The sequence below is a fragment of the Ursus maritimus genome, unplaced genomic scaffold (assembly GCF_017311325.1).
Source record: "Ursus maritimus isolate PB19 unplaced genomic scaffold, ASM1731132v1 scaffold_9, whole genome shotgun sequence".
Taxonomy (NCBI): Eukaryota; Metazoa; Chordata; class Mammalia; order Carnivora; family Ursidae; genus Ursus; species Ursus maritimus.
This window is the reverse complement of record NW_024427107.1, coordinates 80,250,431-80,269,927: the sequence shown is the minus strand read 5'-3', so window position 1 is coordinate 80,269,927 and position 19,497 is coordinate 80,250,431. Positions and strand designations below refer to the sequence as shown.

At 61.1% G+C, this 19,497-nt stretch overlaps 1 protein-coding gene across 1 annotated transcript in view; it reads left to right on the top strand.

The window, feature by feature from the left end:
- The first annotated feature begins 223 nt into the window (after positions 1-223).
- Positions 224-19,497, top strand: part of BOP1 (BOP1 ribosomal biogenesis factor) — a 28,803-nt gene continuing 9,529 nt past the window's right edge. Inside the window, exons 1-3 of the mRNA XM_040625890.1 lie at positions 224-345; positions 1,644-1,844; positions 12,590-12,670. Coding sequence (XP_040481824.1) covers positions 250-345; positions 1,644-1,844; positions 12,590-12,670 — 378 coding nt within the window. The 5' untranslated portion in view covers positions 224-249. The remainder of the gene's footprint in view (positions 346-1,643; positions 1,845-12,589; positions 12,671-19,497) is intronic.

Genomic DNA, 19,497 nt, shown 5'->3' with positions numbered 1-19,497 from the left:
GCGCTCCCGCCGGCGCCGCCCGCCCGCGTCACCCCGGCGCGCGCACGCCGGCCCCGGCCCGCCCCCTCCCGCCGCGCCCCGCCTCCCGCGCCTCTGCCGCCGCGCGCCTGCGCATACTGGCCCCGCCCCACCAATCGGGCCGGGAGGGGCGTGACCGGCCGCGCCCCCTGACCCCGCAGGCCCCGCCCCCATTCCCACGCGGCGTGCGCTGCCGGAAGTGGCGCCGCGGGTCGGGACCGGCCGGGTAGCATGGCGGGCGCGCAGGGCGTAGGGCGTGCGGCGGCGACGGGGGCACGGCCTGGGAAGCGGCCGCGGGGGCCGGAGCCGGAGCGGGAGCCAGAGGAGGTGACAGCGGGAGCGGGTCGGAGCGGCGGTGTCGGGCGGCGGGGCCCGGGGCCGCACGTGGTGGCTCGTCCGCCCACCGCGAGGCCGCCCAGCGCGCGGCGGGCCTGGGAATGTGAGGAAGAAGGGTCGCCTGTCCTCTGCGGCCTTGGCAGGGAGCACCCCTGCGCAGGGGGCGGCTGGAGGGGGCGGCGTCGGGCGAGACGGGCAGGGGAGGCGGCATCCTGTGCGGCGGCCCTGAAACCCTTAGGATTGTGCGTCTTCGTACCGCGCAGAGCTGCGCCCGCGCCCCCAGTCAGTATTTACGCGCTGCTGGCACGTCAGGCCTGTTCTGTAACTGAAGGGACATAGGTGATGGAGAGAACCCATGACTGCCTTGCACACGTGTTTAAGTGGACGCATGGCCACGCCGGCTGTGGATGTCAATCCGCCTGGGCTGTAGAAATCCTAGCAGCAGTCCTGGAGGACTCCCCTTCTCTTCGGGACACACTCCATGCTGCTCGCCTGCCGGTCAAACGCTCTGGGCGTTACGTGCAGGCTGCCCAGTTAGGTGAGAGAGTTGTAAACTCTTGAGAGACAGTGAAATCCAGGATTCTGTACTCAGATGTTTCCTAGAAGTCGACAATTTCTTGTTCGTTTTTAAAAGGCAATGACGGGGTTCACCCACTGTGCATTGTGTCCTGTAGAGTTAGGGGTGAGGTGGTGTCTGGTAAGTAGGGTTTTGCTCAGAAAAAGCTGGGGCCCTACCCGAGGACAGGATGAGTGGGTAGGTATATACTTATTTTTAAGTTAAACTTGTATCATTTTTGTCACTGTGCAACCCACCTTTACAATTTACTGATCAACTGTTGGTCTCAGTCTAGCTGGATACAGAGGCTTCTCTTTCAGAGAGAAAAGCCCTTCCAGGGTCCTGTTCCTCCACGGGCTCCAGCCTCTGCCCCAGTGCCCTCATAGCTCTGGAGTTTGCCAGCGTGGAGTGTGGAGGATGGAGAGCCTGGATTGGAAGTGTGGGAGCTGAACTCTTAAGAAAGAGATGTTGTCCTTGTAAAGTCCTTCCCTTGTGAGATGCAAGAAATTAAATGTCCCTTCCAAGGGCATGTGGCTATGCTGTCAGTGGAGGTAGACTGTGAGGAAAGTTCCACCTGGGTTGGGTGGATGGTTTTGGTGGAGGGAGAGGCTTGTGACCTGAGGGCTATGGCCTTGGAGGCTGGCCACACAGAGCCAGCCTGGGTCAGCAGGGTGCCTGGCGGGTGGTGGGTGACCTGGGAGTCTGGCTGTCATCAACCCTGTGCTCCTTGCAGTCCTCTCTTGCCTGTGCTCCTGCTCCCAGCCTCCAGGATGGCAGCAGTTCTGGCCTGTCTGAAAGCGAGGAGAGTGTGTTCTCAGGCCTGGAAGATTCCGGCAGCGACAGTAGTGAGGATGACCCCCCCAAGGAAGAGGATGGGGTCAGCAGTGACGAGGGCCATGGCGAGACGGAGAAGACCACTGAGCAGCAGGTGCAGGTGGGTGAGCGAGTGGCCTGCCAGTGGGTTCTCCTCTCTAGATGAAGGTGGCCAGGACAGAAAGTCACCGCCAGGCCTTAGGCTCTCTGGGGGGCTGACCCCACACTGCTTTCTCCCAAGTTTCCTTGGGAATCCCAAGGCCCACATCCGTCCTCCGATGCACCTGTGGGGACATTTGGGGCCAAGAGGAACAATTGGCGAGAGTTGGAGTGCTCTGAGGTCTTGGGGGTTGCTTTTCAACCACAGCTATGTGCCCTGTTCTTAGGGCCCCAAATGTGCCTGGGCCTCCTCTTCAGGTGACTCTGATGTCAACTCTCCGTGGAACTCAGCCCACTTTCAGTTGTAGGCTGGGTTTCCTGGGGGCAAAGCCTGAGGTGGGGATTCATGTGCAAGGTTCTGCCTGGGGGGGAGCTCATAGGACACACAGGAAGGAGCCACCCGAACATGTGAGCCTGATTCCAGGGAGCCTTGTTGGTTGAGACTTTGGCCTTGTACCTGTCTCTGTGATGATGGGGAAGGGTGCACTTCCCTCTGGTCTTAAGTGAGAAAAACGAAAGAAAGACTTAATTTAACTAAAATACAATATTTGCTCTTTGGAATGTTTTATTTATTTATTTTTTTAAAAAGATTATTTATTTTTTTATTTGACAGAGAGAGAGAGACAGCCAGCGAGAGAGGGAACACAGGCAGGGGGAGTGGGAGAGGAAGAAGCAGGCTCCCAGCGGAGGAGCCCGATGTGGGGCTCGATCCCGGGACTCTGGGATCACGCCCTGAGCCGAAGGCAGACACTTAACGACTGAGCCACCCAGGCGCCCCATGCTCTTTGGAATGTTTTAGAAAGTAGCTTATAAGTATTTGTATTTCCGACGGTTCTGGTGTTCTGAAGGTTATGACCTTGAATCATACAGAAATCTACTCCCATAATAGAAACCAAAAAGCCATGCTTGTTTGGTCTGTTTCCTAGGAAGAAAGGATTTAAAGTCAGATTTAGACCTTTTTTCTTTTTTTTAAGATTATTTATTTGAAAGAGAGAGAGAGAATGAGCAGGGGGTAGGAGCAGAGGGAGAAGCAGACTCCCCCCACTGAGCAGGGAGCCCAACGCGGGTGGCGATCCCAGGACCCTGGGATCATGACCTGAGCCAGAGGCAGACAACCTACCGAGCCAGCCAGGCGCCCCAGATTTAAACCGTTATCCATTCAAGCTTTAGTCACCATGCCGGTGTGCACAGAGAAATGGCGTGCAACCTGTATTGGCGTGGTTTGAAGGATGATAGGCAGCTGTTTTTCCTCTTTTTTAACTTTATAAAATTATAAAATATACCTTCCTTGATAAAAATTACATCTTTCATCAGCAGTGCTCGGTAGAGTGGAAGTTCCTTATGCCCCATGCTGCAGTTGGTGACCACCGCTGATAATCATCTTTCTACCTCATTTCTTCTTTTACAGTTAAGGATCCAGACGCTTAAGTATTTATTTGATTATTTTTTAAAGTAGGCTCCACGGGGCGCCTGGGTGGCTCAGTCGTTAAGCGTCTGCCTTTGGCTCAGGTCATGATCCCAGGGTCCTGGAATCGAGTCCCTCGTGGGGCTCCTTGCTCAGCAGGGAGACTGCTTCTCCTTCTGCTTATGCTCGTGCATGCCCTCTCTCTTTCTCTCATAAATAAATAAATAAATAAAACCTTTAAATAAATAAAAGTAGGCTCCACACCCAACATGGAGCCCAACACAGGGCTCAAACTTACCACTGTGAGATCAAGACTTGAACCAAGATCAAGAGTCAGACACTTAATACTGAGCCACCCAGGCGCCCCTAACTTTTTATTTTAAAAAGGGGTTTTTATCCTTTTTTATGAATAAAATTTTAAAAATAAATTTTCAGTTAATTTTTTTACATTTGGAGAGAGAGCGCGCGTGTCTACTGCACACGAGCGGGAGGGGCAGAGAGTCTTAAGCAGACTCCCTGCTGAGTGTGGAGCCCGATAAGGGGCTGGATCCCAGACCCTGAGGTCATGACCTGAGCTGAATTCGAGTCAGATGCTCAACCAACCGAGCCACCCAGGTGCCCCTAAAAATAATTTTAAAAAATTAAATAACTTTTGGGGCACCTGGCTGACTTGGCAGGTAGAGCATGTGACTCTTGATCTCTGGGTCATGAGTTCAAGCCCTGTGTTGGGTGTGGAGCCTACTTAAAAAAAGTTTAAATAACTTTTTAAATAAAAATTTTCTATTTGGGGTGCCTGGGTGTCTCTGTTGGTTAAGCATCCGTCTCTTGATTTTGGCTCAGGTCGTGATCTCAGGGTCATGAGATCAAGCCCGGCTTGGGGCTCTGTGCTGGGTGTGGAGCCTGCCTAAGATGCTCGCCCTCGCCCTCTGCCCCTCCCCCCTTAAAAAATTCCTACTTAAATTCTCTAAACTAGGTAACGCGTGCAAGTATTTCAAGAGGCTGTGGAGCGGAATCTGGTGGGAGGGGCTCTCATTGTAGGTGTGGCCACGCTCGGTCCCTCTGAGCCCCTGGGCATGTGCTCCTCCTCTGGGTTCTCCCCCAGGTGTCTGTGCCAGCCAAGCTTCGTGTTCTCTGTAGGGCCACCTTTTCTGGTCTGCTTGCTGGTCCATTCAGCAGGGACTGAAGCCCTCCCTTCTCCAGAAGGAGGGGGCAGCCTTCAGTCCAGGGAAGCTGGCTCTGGCCACCTGGATGGGGGCAGTCCTCAGAGGGAGGTGAGGCTGCCCCTGGCTCCACAGCAGCCCGATTGCGCTCCTGCTTGAAGCCAGGACCAGGGCCCGTTGGTGTGTGCTGTGCTGGGGCAGCGTCGGTGTGCCACTCCCTTGGCTCCTCCCATTTCACACCCAGGCTCTGAGGACCATCTCTGTCTCCTGTGGGTCATCCTGGATATGAGCCCCACCAGTCGTGAGGGGTTCTGAGTTCCACATACCACCCCGGGCTGCCACTGCGGGATCCTGCCCTGGTTGGGTGTTCATGTCTCTGGCTTTTTGGTGCTTTAATTGAGGGGTACAGGTGGCCTCTGTTGGAGTATTTTCTGTTCTAAAGCACGATTGTCGTTTTACTAGGTTCGAATTTCTCTAGGCCAAGAGAAAGGGTTGAAGTATGTGAGGGGGTGTTCTCAGTCCTTAGAGGAAATCTCCCCATCTCTCCTTTTTCCACGTGCTCCTCAAAAGCCATCTACACCCCTCCATTTGGTTGAGCTGGCTCCCCCCTCCATGTCTTCTGCTCACACTCACTCTTTGGGTGGTTTGAGCCCTGTTTCTAGCGTGCAGCCTCATAGCTGGAAACCGAGCCAGCAGCCATCACCACTTCCAGTGTGTTCTTCTGCACGGAGACTTCTGTAAAGATGTCCTGCCACCGGGGTGGGTCAGCAACCCAAGACCCCCTCCATTGAGCAGCTTCTAGAACTAGTGTCTCCCTGCTGCCGTCGGTCCCGTGGCCCCATGCCGGCAGTGCTTGTGCTCCTGTCTTCCCCAGCTGTCCCAGCTCTGTAACGGAAAGCCCCCAGAGTTCTTTGGCTCCTGGCCGCAGCCGGCTATGTGGTGAGCTGCTTCTGCAAGTGGAAGTAATGATTTCCTGGGGACCCACTTTGGCTTCTGTGGCCACAGAAAATGCCCTGCTACTCTTCCTCCCACTCCTGTGCCTGCTTTCTGGGACCTGGTTCTAACCAGGCTGCTGACGGCCACCACACTATGGGGCTTTCCCCTAACTTCTCTTCCACTGTATGTTCCTGTTGCTATTTCTTCCCCATTCTGTCCCCTCTTAACCCATGTCAAGGCTTCCACCACTTCCAGGGGTGGGCGGGCCACCACCCCACTCCTGACCACTCCGCTGCACGTGCCTGAAGGGCACCCCGCCTCCTTGTGGGGCTGTGTGCTGATGGCAGGGACACACAGCCTGAGACAGGCCAGCAGGAAGAGGTGCTACTCGCAGTCAAGCTCTGCAGACTGGAGTGGGATGCACCTGGGCCAGGCATTCCGATCAGCTGAGTGACCTCCACAGAGGGAGCTGGTGGGTTTGCCTTCCTGTTCTGGGAGGAATGGGGCTGAGAGGTCATTGTCGGGACCCTGCCCCACAAGTCATGGGTTCCAGGTGTGTCTGGCCATCCCAGACTGGCCACGACTATCCTGCTGAAACCATCCAGGGATGAGAATGGATGGCCAAGGGATCACTGGCACGTCCTGGGGGGACTGCCCTGAGTCTCCACCTTCCTTTGCCTTGGGGAGAGATGTAGTTACGTGGCCCAGGTGCTCAGCGTTGCCCTGGGGAGACATGGCCCGCTTTGGTGCCAGTCTGCCCTGGGCACCACTGTATATGAGCTCCTCCCTGTCCACTTCCTCTTGTGTCTTTGGAGGGGATTCAGACATGTCCACTTTCTTTTTAAGGGTTGTGTAGGATTACATGACAGGCATCGCAGGACACAGCAGAGTGATCACTTAGGGCCGTCCCTCCCACTCTTTCCTGCCGCCTGCCCCCGTGTGAGGATGAGGACTGTGCCTGGGTCTTTCTAGGGTGTTCTCTGCCATCCAGGCTCCCGAGTGCCGTGCCTGACTGCTTCCTACTGCTGTCTTCTGCGTTTCCCTCTGGCTCCGAGGGCTGTCCTCGCCACTTGGTGTCTGCAGTGCGCGTGGGCCACAGGTGGCCTGACCATCCTGGCAGGTGGGCAGTGCTGCCGTAATCCCCTAGTGGAGGCTCGTTCCCACATGTAAGCGGTTCTTGGGATGTGTTCTGAGGAGCATCTCTGGGTCAAAGGCCAGTGCGTTTTTAGTGGAAGGAAAGTGCCGCTTTGCACTTTGGACAGCTGCGTTAGACACCTGCTTCCTGTGCCCTCCAAGACCGTGTGTGGTTAAAAGTCTTTGTTTTTCTACTGTGACACATGGAAAATGTGGTCTCTTGTTGCTTTATGATTTAAATTTTCTTACATTAGAAAAAGGGCATCTTTTCCTGCGTTTCTGTGAGGACTGAGCTGTATTGAGAACACCCAAAACGCAAAGTTTTCGTTGCTGTCATGTCTCGAAGGTCAGGCCCCCTAGGCTATACTTCATTCCTCTTCTAGTGGGTCTGAGAAGGCCACGTGGACCCTTGGCGTGTGCCGCTTCTGAACTTGGGCCTCTCTGCCCAGGTGGGCCTGCAGCCCCCTCCCGGAGCCCTGCTCCCCACTCCTGGGGGCTCTAGCCCAAGGCTGGAGTGGACCCCGGGAAATGCCCCCAAGCCCTCTCTCAGGGGGCTGGCAGGTCCTTATGGGGAAGGAATAGCTGTCTCCGTTAGTTCTTTTCTTTTTAATCTCTTGTCCTAGAACTCCCTCCTAACCCCCTTGTTCCTTGACCCTCCGTTTCCTTCCCCTGGTCTCAGGAGTCGCTCCGGTCTGCTTCCCTCGGCTGGGGCAGCTGCGCATTTGCCGGGCCCGCATGTGGGGGGTCAGGACCACCGGGTCCTTGCCATTCTGCCGGGCTGAGGGCTCCCGTCTGCGGGGCCAGGCACTGTTTAGTCTCTCCTTGTGCCCCTTCCCTGTTGCCGTGTAACTGAGTAGCCCCCGCTTAGCGGCGGGACAGTAACTCATGTTCTCACAGGTTCTGGGAGTCGGGGACGGAGGGGGCTGACGGACAGTCAGGGTGCTGGCAGGGCTGGAGGAGCTCAGAGGAGGAAGAGCACCGTGTATTTGGGGGGCTGGTAGGTGCTCAGGAGGGTGGGGCTGTGGGGTCCCCATCTTCCTCCGCGGAGGTCTTGTCTGGGGGCTCAGTGCGGTGCGGGGAGGTCCACGGCCTCAGCCGGCCGCAGTGGGCACATTTGCTTGTTTCTTTGGATGCGTGTAGTTTTGGGTGCGGGCATTGCTTGTGCTTCTCCGCTGGAATAACGTCTTCTCCCCGTGTCTGCTCGCTCCCTTTGCCTCCACTCAGAGCACCCACCCCTGTCTCTGGGTCCCCTCAGGACTGGCTGCCTGCTCGCTTGTCCTGGTGCTCCATGACCTTGTTGACCTGAGTCCCTGTCCACCAGGCTGGTCTCCTGGGGCACACTCCACAGCTCCTGCCCCTCCTGCTCTGCCCCAGCCCGAGAGCACTCTGCACATGCCTCCCGAAAGGAGGCAGGAGAGGAGCCCGGTGCTGCATGTCCCCTGCATGCCACGTGTCCCCTGTGTGCCCTGTGTCAGCTCCTCTCCTCGGTGCCTCAGGCTGCTTCACCCTCCTCGGGGCTGCCGGCGCCCCTCCTGCCTCCACCCTCAGGCAGCGGAGGGGAGAGAATTGACCTTAAAGGGGAATCTCCTTAGGCTCCCCCTGTCCCAGCACACCCACCCCTGTCCCACCTGTGCCTCCCACTCACCAGGGCCTCTCAGTGGGCAGGAGGGTCCTCACTTCCCCGCGTCCTCCGAAGGAGCCCTGTGCGGTGCCCTGGGAAAGGCGACGTCTTTATGCTTCTCCTAGGTTACTCGTGTTGAGCGGACTTCTGTGCCTAAAGCCATTTTCACCCCTTTGTGCTTGCGTAGATCAATTGTTTCCACTGGTTATGTTTATGTCGGTCCTTCTTATAGGTGTTTTTTCCTATTTCATTTTCTTTTGTTCAAAAGTTCCCGTTGTTGTTCATTAGATTGCTCGCCATGTTCAAGAACGTAACTGCTGATGTAGTAACGATACCCTGTGTGTGAGGAGTATTTTCCAGGTATCTTAAGAAGAGTTCTGCCCATTGGTACTGCAGACCCGTGGGCGGAAGGGGCCTTCCTGGGTCTCAGCATGGCTCTGGGGGTGCGGGTGGAGGGACTGCCAGGAGGCCGTGCAGGGCACTGTGTGAGTCTTGGGCCCAGGCCATGGCGGTGCTGCCCGTGCTGGGGTCCAGGCGTGGGCGCTGGTGTAGCACGATGTCGGCGTTATGGCTTGTGGGGGGCTGCAAGGGGGCATCCCCAGTGAGTCTCACCAGCTGGTTAATGGAGCTCACCTCAGCTGGGAAGTGGCTGGACACCAGCCAGAGAGCCGAGGAGGTGGGCCAGCGGCCGGAGTGGGATTGCCCCCGTGGGGCAGGCAGGCAGGCAGCTGCTCCATGACCCATCCCACGCCTTGAGCATCAGACAGCCATTTTAGGGCACTCTAATTTTTGGGGATCAGAGTGCAGGCAGGGTGAGGTGGTGTCATGTCTGGAGTGACGTGGTCAGTGGGGTTGGGGGTAACCCACAGCCTCCTTCAGCTTTCCCCCCGAGAATTAGGCTGCACACTCAGAGCACATCAGCTTTTCCTGTGCCCCTCCAGGGTTCTGCTGTGTTCTGCTCTAGGACAGTCATCACTCATCACACCTGGTGTTTTGGGGCTCAGGTGAGGGTTCTAAGGAAGAACAGCTGGGGTCTCTTCACTTGTATGTCTGAGCTGGGGGAACCTGAATGGCTGGCACTAGCTGGGCACATCCTCACCCAAAGGGCTCAGGGCTCCAAGGTCACAGCTGCAAGACCTTTATGGTCTAGACTCAGAGTTCACACGTTGTCGGTCTGGGCTGCTTTCCTTGGACAGATTTAGGGAGGAAACCATATAGCCTCTGCCCTCAATGGGAGGAAAGTCAAAGATTTGCAGCCATGGTTTGAAACAGCAGTGGCACAGTATGGGGCACCCCAGTGGCTCAGTTGCTTAAGTGTCTGACTCTCGATTTTGGCTCAGGTCGTGATCTCAGGGTCGTGAGATGGAGCCCCATGTTGGGCTCCGCACTCAGCTAGGACTCTGCTTAAGACTCTTCCCCGGGGCGCCTGGGTGACTCAGCCGATGAAGCATCTGCCTCCGGCTCAGGTAATGATGTTAGGGTCCTGGGATGGGGCCCTGTGTCCAGCTTCCTGCTCAGAGCAAGAGAGAGAGCATGAGTGGGGGAGAGGGAGAAGCAGACTCCCCGCTGAGCAGGGGGCCCAATGCGAGGCTCAATCCCAGGACCCTGGGGTCATGACCTGAGCTGAAAGCAGATGCTTAACAGACTGAACCACCCAGGTGCCCCCAAATAAAGAAATCTTAAAAAAAAAAAAAGAAACAGCAGCATTCTTCCACTGTGTATAAAACGCCCCCCCAACCTTATCCTATGGCCACGCCCAGCCCGAGGGGCTCGTCTGAATGAGGCCCGGAGCTGGTGCTGGTGCTGGTCCTTGGCCTCGTCCCCACACAGCCATTTGCTGGGGTGGCATCGAGTCCCAGTAAACTCATCTGTTGTCAGTGGGGAAGCAGGGAGCACAGAGTAGTGTCTGGTGTTCCTGAAATCGGCTGGGCAGAAGCAGCTGTTCCTTGTGCAGGGCGGGCTCCTGCTTCTGGGAACAACCCTGGCCCTCCTCTGAGTCCCCTGCCTTTTCCCTCAGAAATGAAGGGGGGTTCATTTTGTGTCTCTGGCCTTTTCAGGCCCCGGTGGTGTATGATCTTTACAATCTGTGTGTCTGCTGGGTATCAGCCCGCATCCCTCGTCAGAGGAGCCGCAAGTGCGGAGCTCGCCATACTGGTCCTTCTGCGCCCGGCTCCCCGAGGAGGCTTAGTGGCGCCACAGCCGGTCTGTGCGTGGACGCTCCTTCGTGCCCGCGCCGGCTCCCTGAGAACTCGTGTTACTAGCTGCAGTCTGGATCTGACCTTGCTCCCAGGTGTCCTGGCCGCACACAAGCCCAGTGCACCTCCCGTGGACCTTCCGGGTATGGTGGCTGCTGTTCCCCTTGTGCCTTCTGAGTCTCTCACAGACCCCACAGGAAAGCCGTGCGGGGAGCCAGGGTTCAGCCTGGCTGCCCTCATCTGAGCCACCGTGGGGGCTGTCGGGGTCCCGCTTGCATGAGGAGCTGGAGGAGCCGTGCCGTCACGTGGCAGGTGGCGGTGGCAGTGGGCTGTGGCTGGGCTGGGTCTGATGCTGGCGACCAGAGAGGGTCTGTGGCAGTTGGTAAGATGCCATTGAGGCAGTCGGAACCCCCAGGGGCCCTGCTGTGGTCCTCGTGGTGTATTACGGTCTTAGGGGTGGGCAGAGAAACAAGAGCGTGTTCCCCTTGTGTGTTTCACGTTCTGCTTCAGTTTCCCGCTCTCCAAATGCCCAGTACCAGCCTCGGCCAGGTGTGTCCACACGGTAGGCCGCTCCCGGAGCCTCCCCTGGTTCCTGGAGCCGGGCCTTGCCTGTGCTCTGCTGCCCCCTGGCGGCCACCCTGTCCCCTGCAGCAGCACTTCTGGAGGGAGACCAAGGAGGGCTGGGGGGCCAGCTCTTTGTGGGAACGGGCAGCCCCACCGCGGGGGGGCGGGGGGGACCGGCCTGTCTGTGGCTCCCTGCACCTGCGCGTGCACGCTGTCCCCAGGGGCCGGCCACACCCAGCACAGGGCAATGTGGGGCGTACTGGAGGACGAGGGTCCGTGACCGTGGCCTGAGGTGCAGGTGGTGTGGGATTCTCCGGAGTCCAGTGCTGGTGGAGTGCGTCAGGCGGGCTGGTGCTGTGGGCACCGTGGACCTGCCGGCCCTGGCCTGGCGTCCGGGCGCTTGCCGAGGAGACTTGCTGCCTGGCCCTGGGCCTGAGGCAGGTGTGTCCGCTGGTGGCCGCTGCGGGTAGGGCTCCCTGTGGGCAAGGACGGAGGATAGCTTGGGGCTGCCCTCCTTGCCCCCCGCCCACGCCCTGCACCCATCAGGCTGTGTTGACCCACTTTCAGCGGGCAGGGCTCCCACAGCGCGTGCGGCATGGGGAGCGGGGGTGGGGGAGACGTGGAAACCGAATCCTGCCTTGTTCCTGGCCTGGAAAAAACTTAGTCTCCCACCCTTCTTATACTGAGGGAAAAAACAGGCGAGAGGAAGAGCCACCTCACAGGCCTTTGGCTCCTGCCCGGTCAGGGGGAGTGGGGCTCTGGGGGGTGCCTCGCTCTGGGGTTCCTGCTCCCGAGTACTTGACCGCGCTCAGGAGTGAGAGGTAGGGCTGTTTTCCCCATCAGCCCCGGTTCCGGTACACCCGACTCCCCCCACCCCGTGAGGGAAGAATCTGTTTTCCACGTTAGGGTGCGGACGTTCAGGGGCACCCACTCCCTGACGCGGTGGGATGGGGTCAGCCTGGGGGCTGTGTCCTCATGGCATTCTGTAGGTAGGGGCACCTCTCTGGGCCCTGGGCCGACCGGGCTGAATGTGGCTCTCAGCTGCCGTAGACACCGAGGCCTCCTGGGGAAGAGGGTCTTGCCCCTGGCTGTGACCCCGTGACAGTGGCTGATGGCAGGTGCCATATGCCCTCTTCCAGAGGCACTGGCCCAGGTGTGGGTAACCCCCCTGCCCTGCCCTTGCTTGCTGCCGCGAAGTGGCCACCCCCACTTTGCTCCCTGACCCTAGGCTCTCCTGGGCCTGGCAGAGCTGGGTATGAGCTATGGGGCCAGGAGCCCTGCAGCCGGTTTTTCCGTTAAAGGCTGCGGGGGCGGCTGGGCCCTCAGCTGGTGGCTTCCTTGCTGACTGTTCCTGTTCCCATCTGGCACGGGTGTCAGCCCTTCCCTGGGGTCCTTCCTTGGAACTAGCACATGGTGATGAGTCTGGCCCTTGACAGAGGACCTCAGGCAGGGCCCAAGAGGCCCACGTAGACCTGGGTGTCGCTGGTCTTGTCTTAAGGCCCAGGGCCATGTTGGAGCTCTCTAGAGATTGGGGGTGGCGGGAACTTTGGCCTCAACATCGGCAGGAGGGACGGTTGGTTCTTCCCGAGCCCCACCATCAAGGAGGGGGCAGGGGACTGCGGGCGTGGGCTCTGCCTGAGGTCAGAGGGCATCAGTGTCTTGACATAACCATTGTCCCCTTCTCTCCTACAGAATGGGACCCCCTCCCCAAGGACGGCGATGGCGAGAGTGCAGGGCTGTGAAGAGTACGCGGAGGACAGTTCTGACGAGGAGGTGGGGCTGGGCTTGCCTCTTCCACGAGGGGTGGGGGGGCGCCTTCCCCAGCTGGGCTGTGCTGCCCAGGGTAGAGAGGAGTCAGGCTGCTGTGAGGGGCCGCGCTCGTGGTCCAGAGGGTGATATTGGGGTTGGGGATAGATGTCTGCTGGAGTGTGTGTCATCGTTCGGGAAGGAGGCGGGGTGGATGTGACACGGCGAGCCCCCGGGTGTGTCCATGGGGCAGTGGCTGATGCTGGGGTCCCTCGTGTTCTGTGGAGGCTGTGCTCATGCTCTCGGTGGGCACAGGGAGGCTGGGGCAGGGCCGGCTTCCCTGATGCCAGCTGGCCTGTGCTGGGCCCCCGGGGTGATAGACCTGAGTGCCAAGGGCAGCATCACCGGGCAGCTTCATGCAGGAGGTGGGTGGCTTCTGGGTGTTCTGTCCCTTCCCTCCCTGGGGTCCTCGAGGTGTGGGCTGGTGTGGGCCTCAGTGAATGCTGGGTGCCCCCTCAAGTTTAGGGTCTAAAGGGACAAGCATGGTGGTGGGCTAGGGGTGCCCTGTCTGGCATCCAGACGCCCCGTGTGTGGGCCAGCGGCTCTGTCTCTGCCGCTTTCGGAGGGCTGGAAGCTGAGGAGCTCTGAGCCCCCAGGTGGCTGTCTCCTCCTGCCTGTCCCCTCCCAGGTGTGTCCCAGTCACGGGCAGGGCTCTGGCCCTGCGCTGCCGTGTGCACCCAGGCGTGTGCCTCCTTGGGCAGCGGGCCGCGGGGGTGGAGGAGGACAGCGGCGTTGGTGCGGGCCTTGCAGGGACAGCGGTTCTCCAGAGCTCTTCCTGCTGCCTGTCAGGGGCTGTCCCGGGGCCTGGGGAGGCACGCGCCCCCACCCTGCTCGGCCTCCACCCCCGTGCTCGCGCTCTCTTGGCAGCGGCTGCAGGAGCCTTGGCTGCCCGCCCGATCTGGTCTCTGTGCGTTCAGAGAACAGAGACAAAACAAAATAAATTGGTTTCCTGGCCGGAGCAGCGGGCGCACACGGTGAAGGGGGGCCTGCGCGGTGCGGCTCCCTGCCTGTCTCCCCCCTCCCAGGGGCTCTGGCTGTCGGCAGCCACATCCTGTCGGCTACTTTTTTATATTTGGTATTTTGAGAAATCGATGATGGTTGTAAATGGAGTGCAGAGGCGGGGGAGGGGCCCTGGCCTGCCCACAGGGAGGCGCTCCTCCCGGCCCAGCCCAGCCTGGCCTGGAGCCGCAGTGGGGGCTGCGGGGGCCGCTTCCTCTGGCAATGACTATCCCATATGTCTGAGTGACAGGAGGGGGCCCTGGTGCCCGCCTTCCCGAGCTTCTGCCAGCACAGCCGGCCCGCGGCTCGAGGGGGCGGCAGAGCTCATCTTTCAGGAGCTCCGCCAGGCCCGACAGATGCTTCCCTCCCCTGAGCAGCACGTGTGCCTGGGGTGCTCGGGGGCACGTGGGCACCGGTTTCTTCCACCCTGACATCATGGGTGTCTCTGCAATCCAAGCAAAGTGCGGTGGGCTTTGGGGAGGAAGCCCGGGAGCCCTGGCGGCTAGTGGTCCCACTGGGTACGTGGTGCCGAGCGTGGGGCTCGGAGGCTGGCGTGCCCCGTGGCTGTGCCGTGGCATTTTTGGAGCCTATAAGGGCCCACAGTCTGGGGACACCCCTAGTGTCAGGGCAGTCCCTTCTCCCAGCAGTGTCCTTGGAGGTGGCCGGTGGTGTCTGGACCCCACTTAAGGCCAGCAGCAGAGGTGTCCTGACAGGGTTGGTGCTCCTGGACGCTGAGGTGTGGCGGCCAGAGGGTGGGGTGGGAGTGCCACCTGGCCTCCTTTCCCCTGGGCCCTGCCCTGCCCGCTCCCTGGGTCTGGATCTGAGGCCTGAGCTGGGGGATGCTGGGGCTTCTGGATCCTCTGATTGCTGGCCTCTTCCGGGCCTGGCTTTGGGGAGCCCCACACCCCAGATGTTGACTGATGAATGACATTCTACCTTCATGGGCTAGTCAGAGTCCTGTTCCCATCCATTTGCCCTCCACAGTCCCCGGATTCACGTCCCAAGCTGCATGGGGGCCCAAGTCCCCTGGATGTGCTGCTGGGTGTGGTGGGGGTCCTGGGGTGGGGGGGGCCTGAGCAGCCGCAGGCTGTGTCCACCCCACTCCTCTCCCACGGCAGCGGCACCTCACAGACGTGATCTCATCCAGCCGCCGGACCCTGGGGAGGTGGGGCGGGGTGAGGGGAGGGGGCTGGCGGCCTTTGCAGCCTCAGGCCCCTCTTTGTTTCAAGTGGTTGGGAGAAACTGAGGCTGGCACTAGGTGAGAGGTGAGGGGTGGCTATGAACTCTGGCCATAGAGGCTGGGAGGCATTCTCCCCGCCCCCACCGTATCCGAGTCCCTGAACCCCTGGCCTGACACCCTTCTGTCCACTGTGGGGCCCTCCTATCCCCTGCGAGACCTCCGCTGGGGGTGGGGGGGCAGGGCTGCAGCCCTGGCTGGCTCCGAGGCGCCCTGGCCTTGCTGTAACTTGGGATCCCGCAGGGACGGGCCCAGGCCTGTCTGTATCCAGAGCCCGCGATCCCCTCTGCTCTCTCGCCAAAGGGCCGTTAATGGCTTCTCCCAGCTACTGAACCGGCAGCTGCCTCCAGTGCTGGCGGCGGCCCGCTCCTCCCGGGGCCGCCGCCCCGCCCATCCTGGCCGCCCGCGCACTCAGAGCGCTTGCGTCGCTGCTGGCAGCGGGAGCCTGTCGGCTCAGGTTTCGAGCTGTTTGTGGAGAGCGTCCCGGCGCTCAGCCCGCTCGTGTCAGCCTTCCACCCCCGCAGCCAGCCTCCAAGTCTGTCCCTTCCCACTGGTCTGACCCACGGCCTTGCAGGTGGCCGCAGGGCACCGTGGGTGTGACGCCTGTGACCGCAGAGTGCCCCTTGGTGCCGCTGCGAGGCTCCACCTCTGAGCCAGGCCTGCCACGCTTGGGGCGGGAGGCACACCCTCCTCTTGCCCGTGGGGCACCGGCCCCGTGCAGTCCTGGTGCTGCGTCCTTGGGAGAGAGGATTCCCCCTGGGGAGGGCAGGGTGGCGGTCGGTGAGTGGGGGTGCAGCAGTGGAAGCAGCTGTCCCTTATAAGCGGCGTAGTGCGCGTTCTGGGACTGAGCAGGGTCTCTCAGGGCTGCCCCCCCCCCCAGTGTGGCAGCTGGCAGGTGAAGGTGGGGCTGATTCAGAGCCACGTCCCCCCTCTGCTGGGGCACGTGGGTGGTGGAGGCCCCAGCCTGCTGCTGTGTGCCCACGTGGAGCCAGTTTCCTTGGCAGTAGGAACCCAGCCAGGCAGGTGGGTGGGAGAGTGCTGGGACAGGGGCCTCCTGGGGGGGTTGCCCTGGGGCTGGAGGTGCGGCTGGTAGTCAGGGCAGGTTCTGTGGGAAAGGTGGGTGAGGGATAGTGACTGCAGAGCGGCTGAGTGGGCTGGGGACGGGGCCGCAGGCAGGGGCTGAGGTGAGTCCTGCAGAGTGAGATTCTGGAGCACTGGGGGTGGGGTGGGGGCCGGTGAGGAGCTCTGGGGCCAGGCCCAACTTGCAGCAGCAGCTGTGTGACGCGTGGGTCTCAGAGCAGGTCTCTGCCACCTCGCAGGGGGGCCGTGAGCCTGTGCCCGCACTCAGCATTCCAGAGGTGTTTCTGGGAGCCCCTGCCTGTAGGTAGCCAAGAGTCAGGGGGCCCTCTGTGGGAACGCCCATTGGCCCTGGGGCTGACCAGGGTGGGTGGGGGCCAGGTGATCTGAGGGCCTGGGAGCTATGGCAGCTCCGGTGCGCACTCCCCTTCCCACAGACCCCATGGAGGGTGGACTTGCTACCCCCAACCATGGAGGGATTGGCAGGGGGGCCAAGGAGTGGGCTCAGAGGGGTCCTGCGCCAGCGCACGTGATGGCCCGGGGGGCCTGGCTGGCAGCACTTTGGAGGCAGACGGACAGATGGAGGTGGTGGTGTGTGGGTCCGCGGCCGCAGAGGTGCCCTGCTACCTGAATCGGCAAATGGAAATGGTAGTCTGATGGAGGAGGTTTGGGAAGGCGGCTCTGAGCTCCCCACCTAGTCACCCTGGCCCATCCAGCTGGTCCATGGCCTCTGCTTCTGGCCTGGTCCCCTGCTGGGGGCTCCTCACCTGGCTTTGGCCTGTGAGGCAGGAAGAGGCCAAGTAGGACCTGGCTTCCTCCCTGTGGTCCGTGAATCAGGACTCATCCTACTGGAACCTTTGGTGGGTGCAGATGCAGCAGGTGAGCCTGGGGCACGCAAGCCCCGCCTCCTGCCCGGTACTGACAGAGATTAAACACCGAGGAGGACGAGGCTCAGGACGGCTGAGTGGCGCTCAGAGACAGGCGGGAGCTTCGTGCAGGGGGAGCTGAGCGAACACTGCCGGCATTGTAATCGGAGAGGGGCAAGGGAAAAGAGAGAGCCTGAGCGAGGGCGGCTGACCCCATGCTCCCAGGGGACAGGTGGGAGAGGCAGAACGAGGAGAGAGTGAAGGATTCCAGAGGTGGGCCGGCTTCCTCTCTCGCAGACAGACACGGGAGGGAGGTGGGCAGCGGGCCAGCGCCGTACCTGCAGTTCCAATCTGCGGTCCTGACAGCTGCAGCCACTTTGGGGAGGGGGAGGGGAGGGGCTCATCGAGAGCGGAAAAATCCCAGCCGACACATCAGCCAGTTGCTTGCTGCTTATGTCCGGTGCAGTCTGGGGGGTGGGGGACCCCTGCTGGCCCCATCCCATAGGCTTGTCCTTGGGGCAGAGTGGCCCCCCCAGGAGAGCATGGGGGTGTCTGTGTCCTCAGCCCGCGCCTCCGAGCTTGGTTCCTGACCTGGAGGGGTCGGTGGGTGCTTGCCCCCACAGGGTCACATGTGCTTCCTGGCAGCCCACAGGTGCTGAGCAGGGTGGGGGCCGGCTGGCCTGCGGGCTCGGGCCTGGTGATGAATCATGTGGTGCCGCCAGCAGCTCATTCCCCAGGCTGGGGACAGGGAGCTGACAGCCGGGGCCGATCAGAGTGTTTCCAGCCCAGTTTGGCCCACAGAGGCGGCTGCTGGCCCAGGGTGCCGGCCTGGCCCCTCCTTTCCAGCTGCCTCTGGGGCGCGCACACGGGGAGCCCTGTGTCTTTGTCCCTCCTGGTGGAAGGCGAGGCCAGTGTTCTGGGAAGAAGCAGGGCCTGCAGTGGGCAGGGAGCACCTGCCACCCCCAGCCCAGCGGCTGTGAGGAGCTGAGTGGACTCAAGTGGGGCCGCCGGGCCCGCCACCCCCAGTCTGGTTTGAATTTCTGGAGCAGTGAAGGGTGACGGAGTGCTCCTCCCCCGCCCCCTCCGCTCCCTCCTGTTGGCTGGCGGGCCAGGCCCTCACCGCCGCCGCCGTGCTGCTACCGGAGCAGCTCAGGGAGCACCGGGCCCGCTGCCCAGGCCTGAGTCGGCCAAGCTGCAGCCACTGTTGGGAGTCACAGGCCCGGCAGCGGAGACCTTGGCCCTTGCACACCGTGCCCCAACAGGCTAGGTCCCTGGGGACCATCCCAGCGGGCCTGTCCTCTCCCACCAGCGTCCCAGATTCGCAGCACCCCCTGCAGAGGCCTCCTGACACCCCCTCAGTCCTGGGGCTCCAGGGGGTGTCCCTTCCTCTGCTTCTCCTCTGGCCTCACGCGGTACGTGCTCCCCATTCTGCCTCCTGCTGCGCTGCTCTGTGTCCACAAGGTGGGTCTGCCCACTCGGGTGCTCATCATCTTGGGGGGGGGCTCCATAAGGGAGGTTTGGATCCCCCACCCAGGTTCAGGTGTGGAAATGTGATTACGGTAGGTGAGGGGCGGGTGGGCCTCCCCTCAGAATGTCACCCCTTGCCCAGTGAGGCAGGGGAGGCAGGCATAGAGGCCCTGGGGTGCACCTGCCTCCCCCGGACACCTCCCCCAGGGCCTCTCTCAGGTCCCATCGGGACCCCCACGTCTCTGGGCAGGCGGGTAGGGTGGGGGCTTGCCCTCTCCCCCTCCCTCTGGCCAGCTGTAGGCTCCTGCAGGATTAGGGAAAGGAAATTTGGGGTTGGGTTTCTCTCTGAATGGAACCTGCCGTGGCGACTTTTTATCCTGTTATATTTCTATCACGTTGGACACAGCCCCCCTCTGGCCCTTAATGGCTCTGGCTTTGAGAGTTTCCTCCAAAATTACACCACCGCTTCCTGCTTCGCAGTTCCCCGGAGCCCCTCTGTGCAGAGGAGGGGGGCAGCTCTGGCCCTGCCCTGTTGGGGTGCCCACGTGGGCCTGAGCACCTGGCCTCTCCCTGGGGGCCCAGGAGGGTGTGTCAGTGGGGGCGCCTGAGCCTGTGCTGAGGGCTGGGAGGGCCCAGGGCCAGCACCTGGCGCCCTCGGCCATTCCCTACCAGGTCTGGCCGGAAGTCAGTCTGCTGGCCCGCCTGGCCAGTGGGGGGTTGGGGGGAGGAGGTGGCTCACACAGGGCCGCCCCTGCCTTTCTTCTCTGCTTTCCCAGCAGAGCTCAAGCCACTAAACCGTAATTGTCACCTGCAGGGTTTTAATGGTCAGCCAGCTGCGTACAGCTCGGGGAGGGGGCCTGAAATTGCCCTCCTCACGAGCAGGTGGGGCCTTTGGAGGGGCAGGGTGGGGCATAGTGGTAGGCAGCCGGGGTTTCTGCAGGGGGCTGAGCGCAGAGGGGGGCATGGGTCGTGGAGCTCTGCTCCTCTTACAGCTTGTGGGGGTGGGGGAGCCAGGGCACCCCAGGAGGGGTGGGACCCTTAGCCCTGTTTGGGGGCCCAGGAGGGCACCCAGGGGTGAATGCAGGTGGCTGCCATCTGGCCTGCACCCTTAGGCCCACCCAGGCTTGGAAGCCTATGCCGGGCAGTGC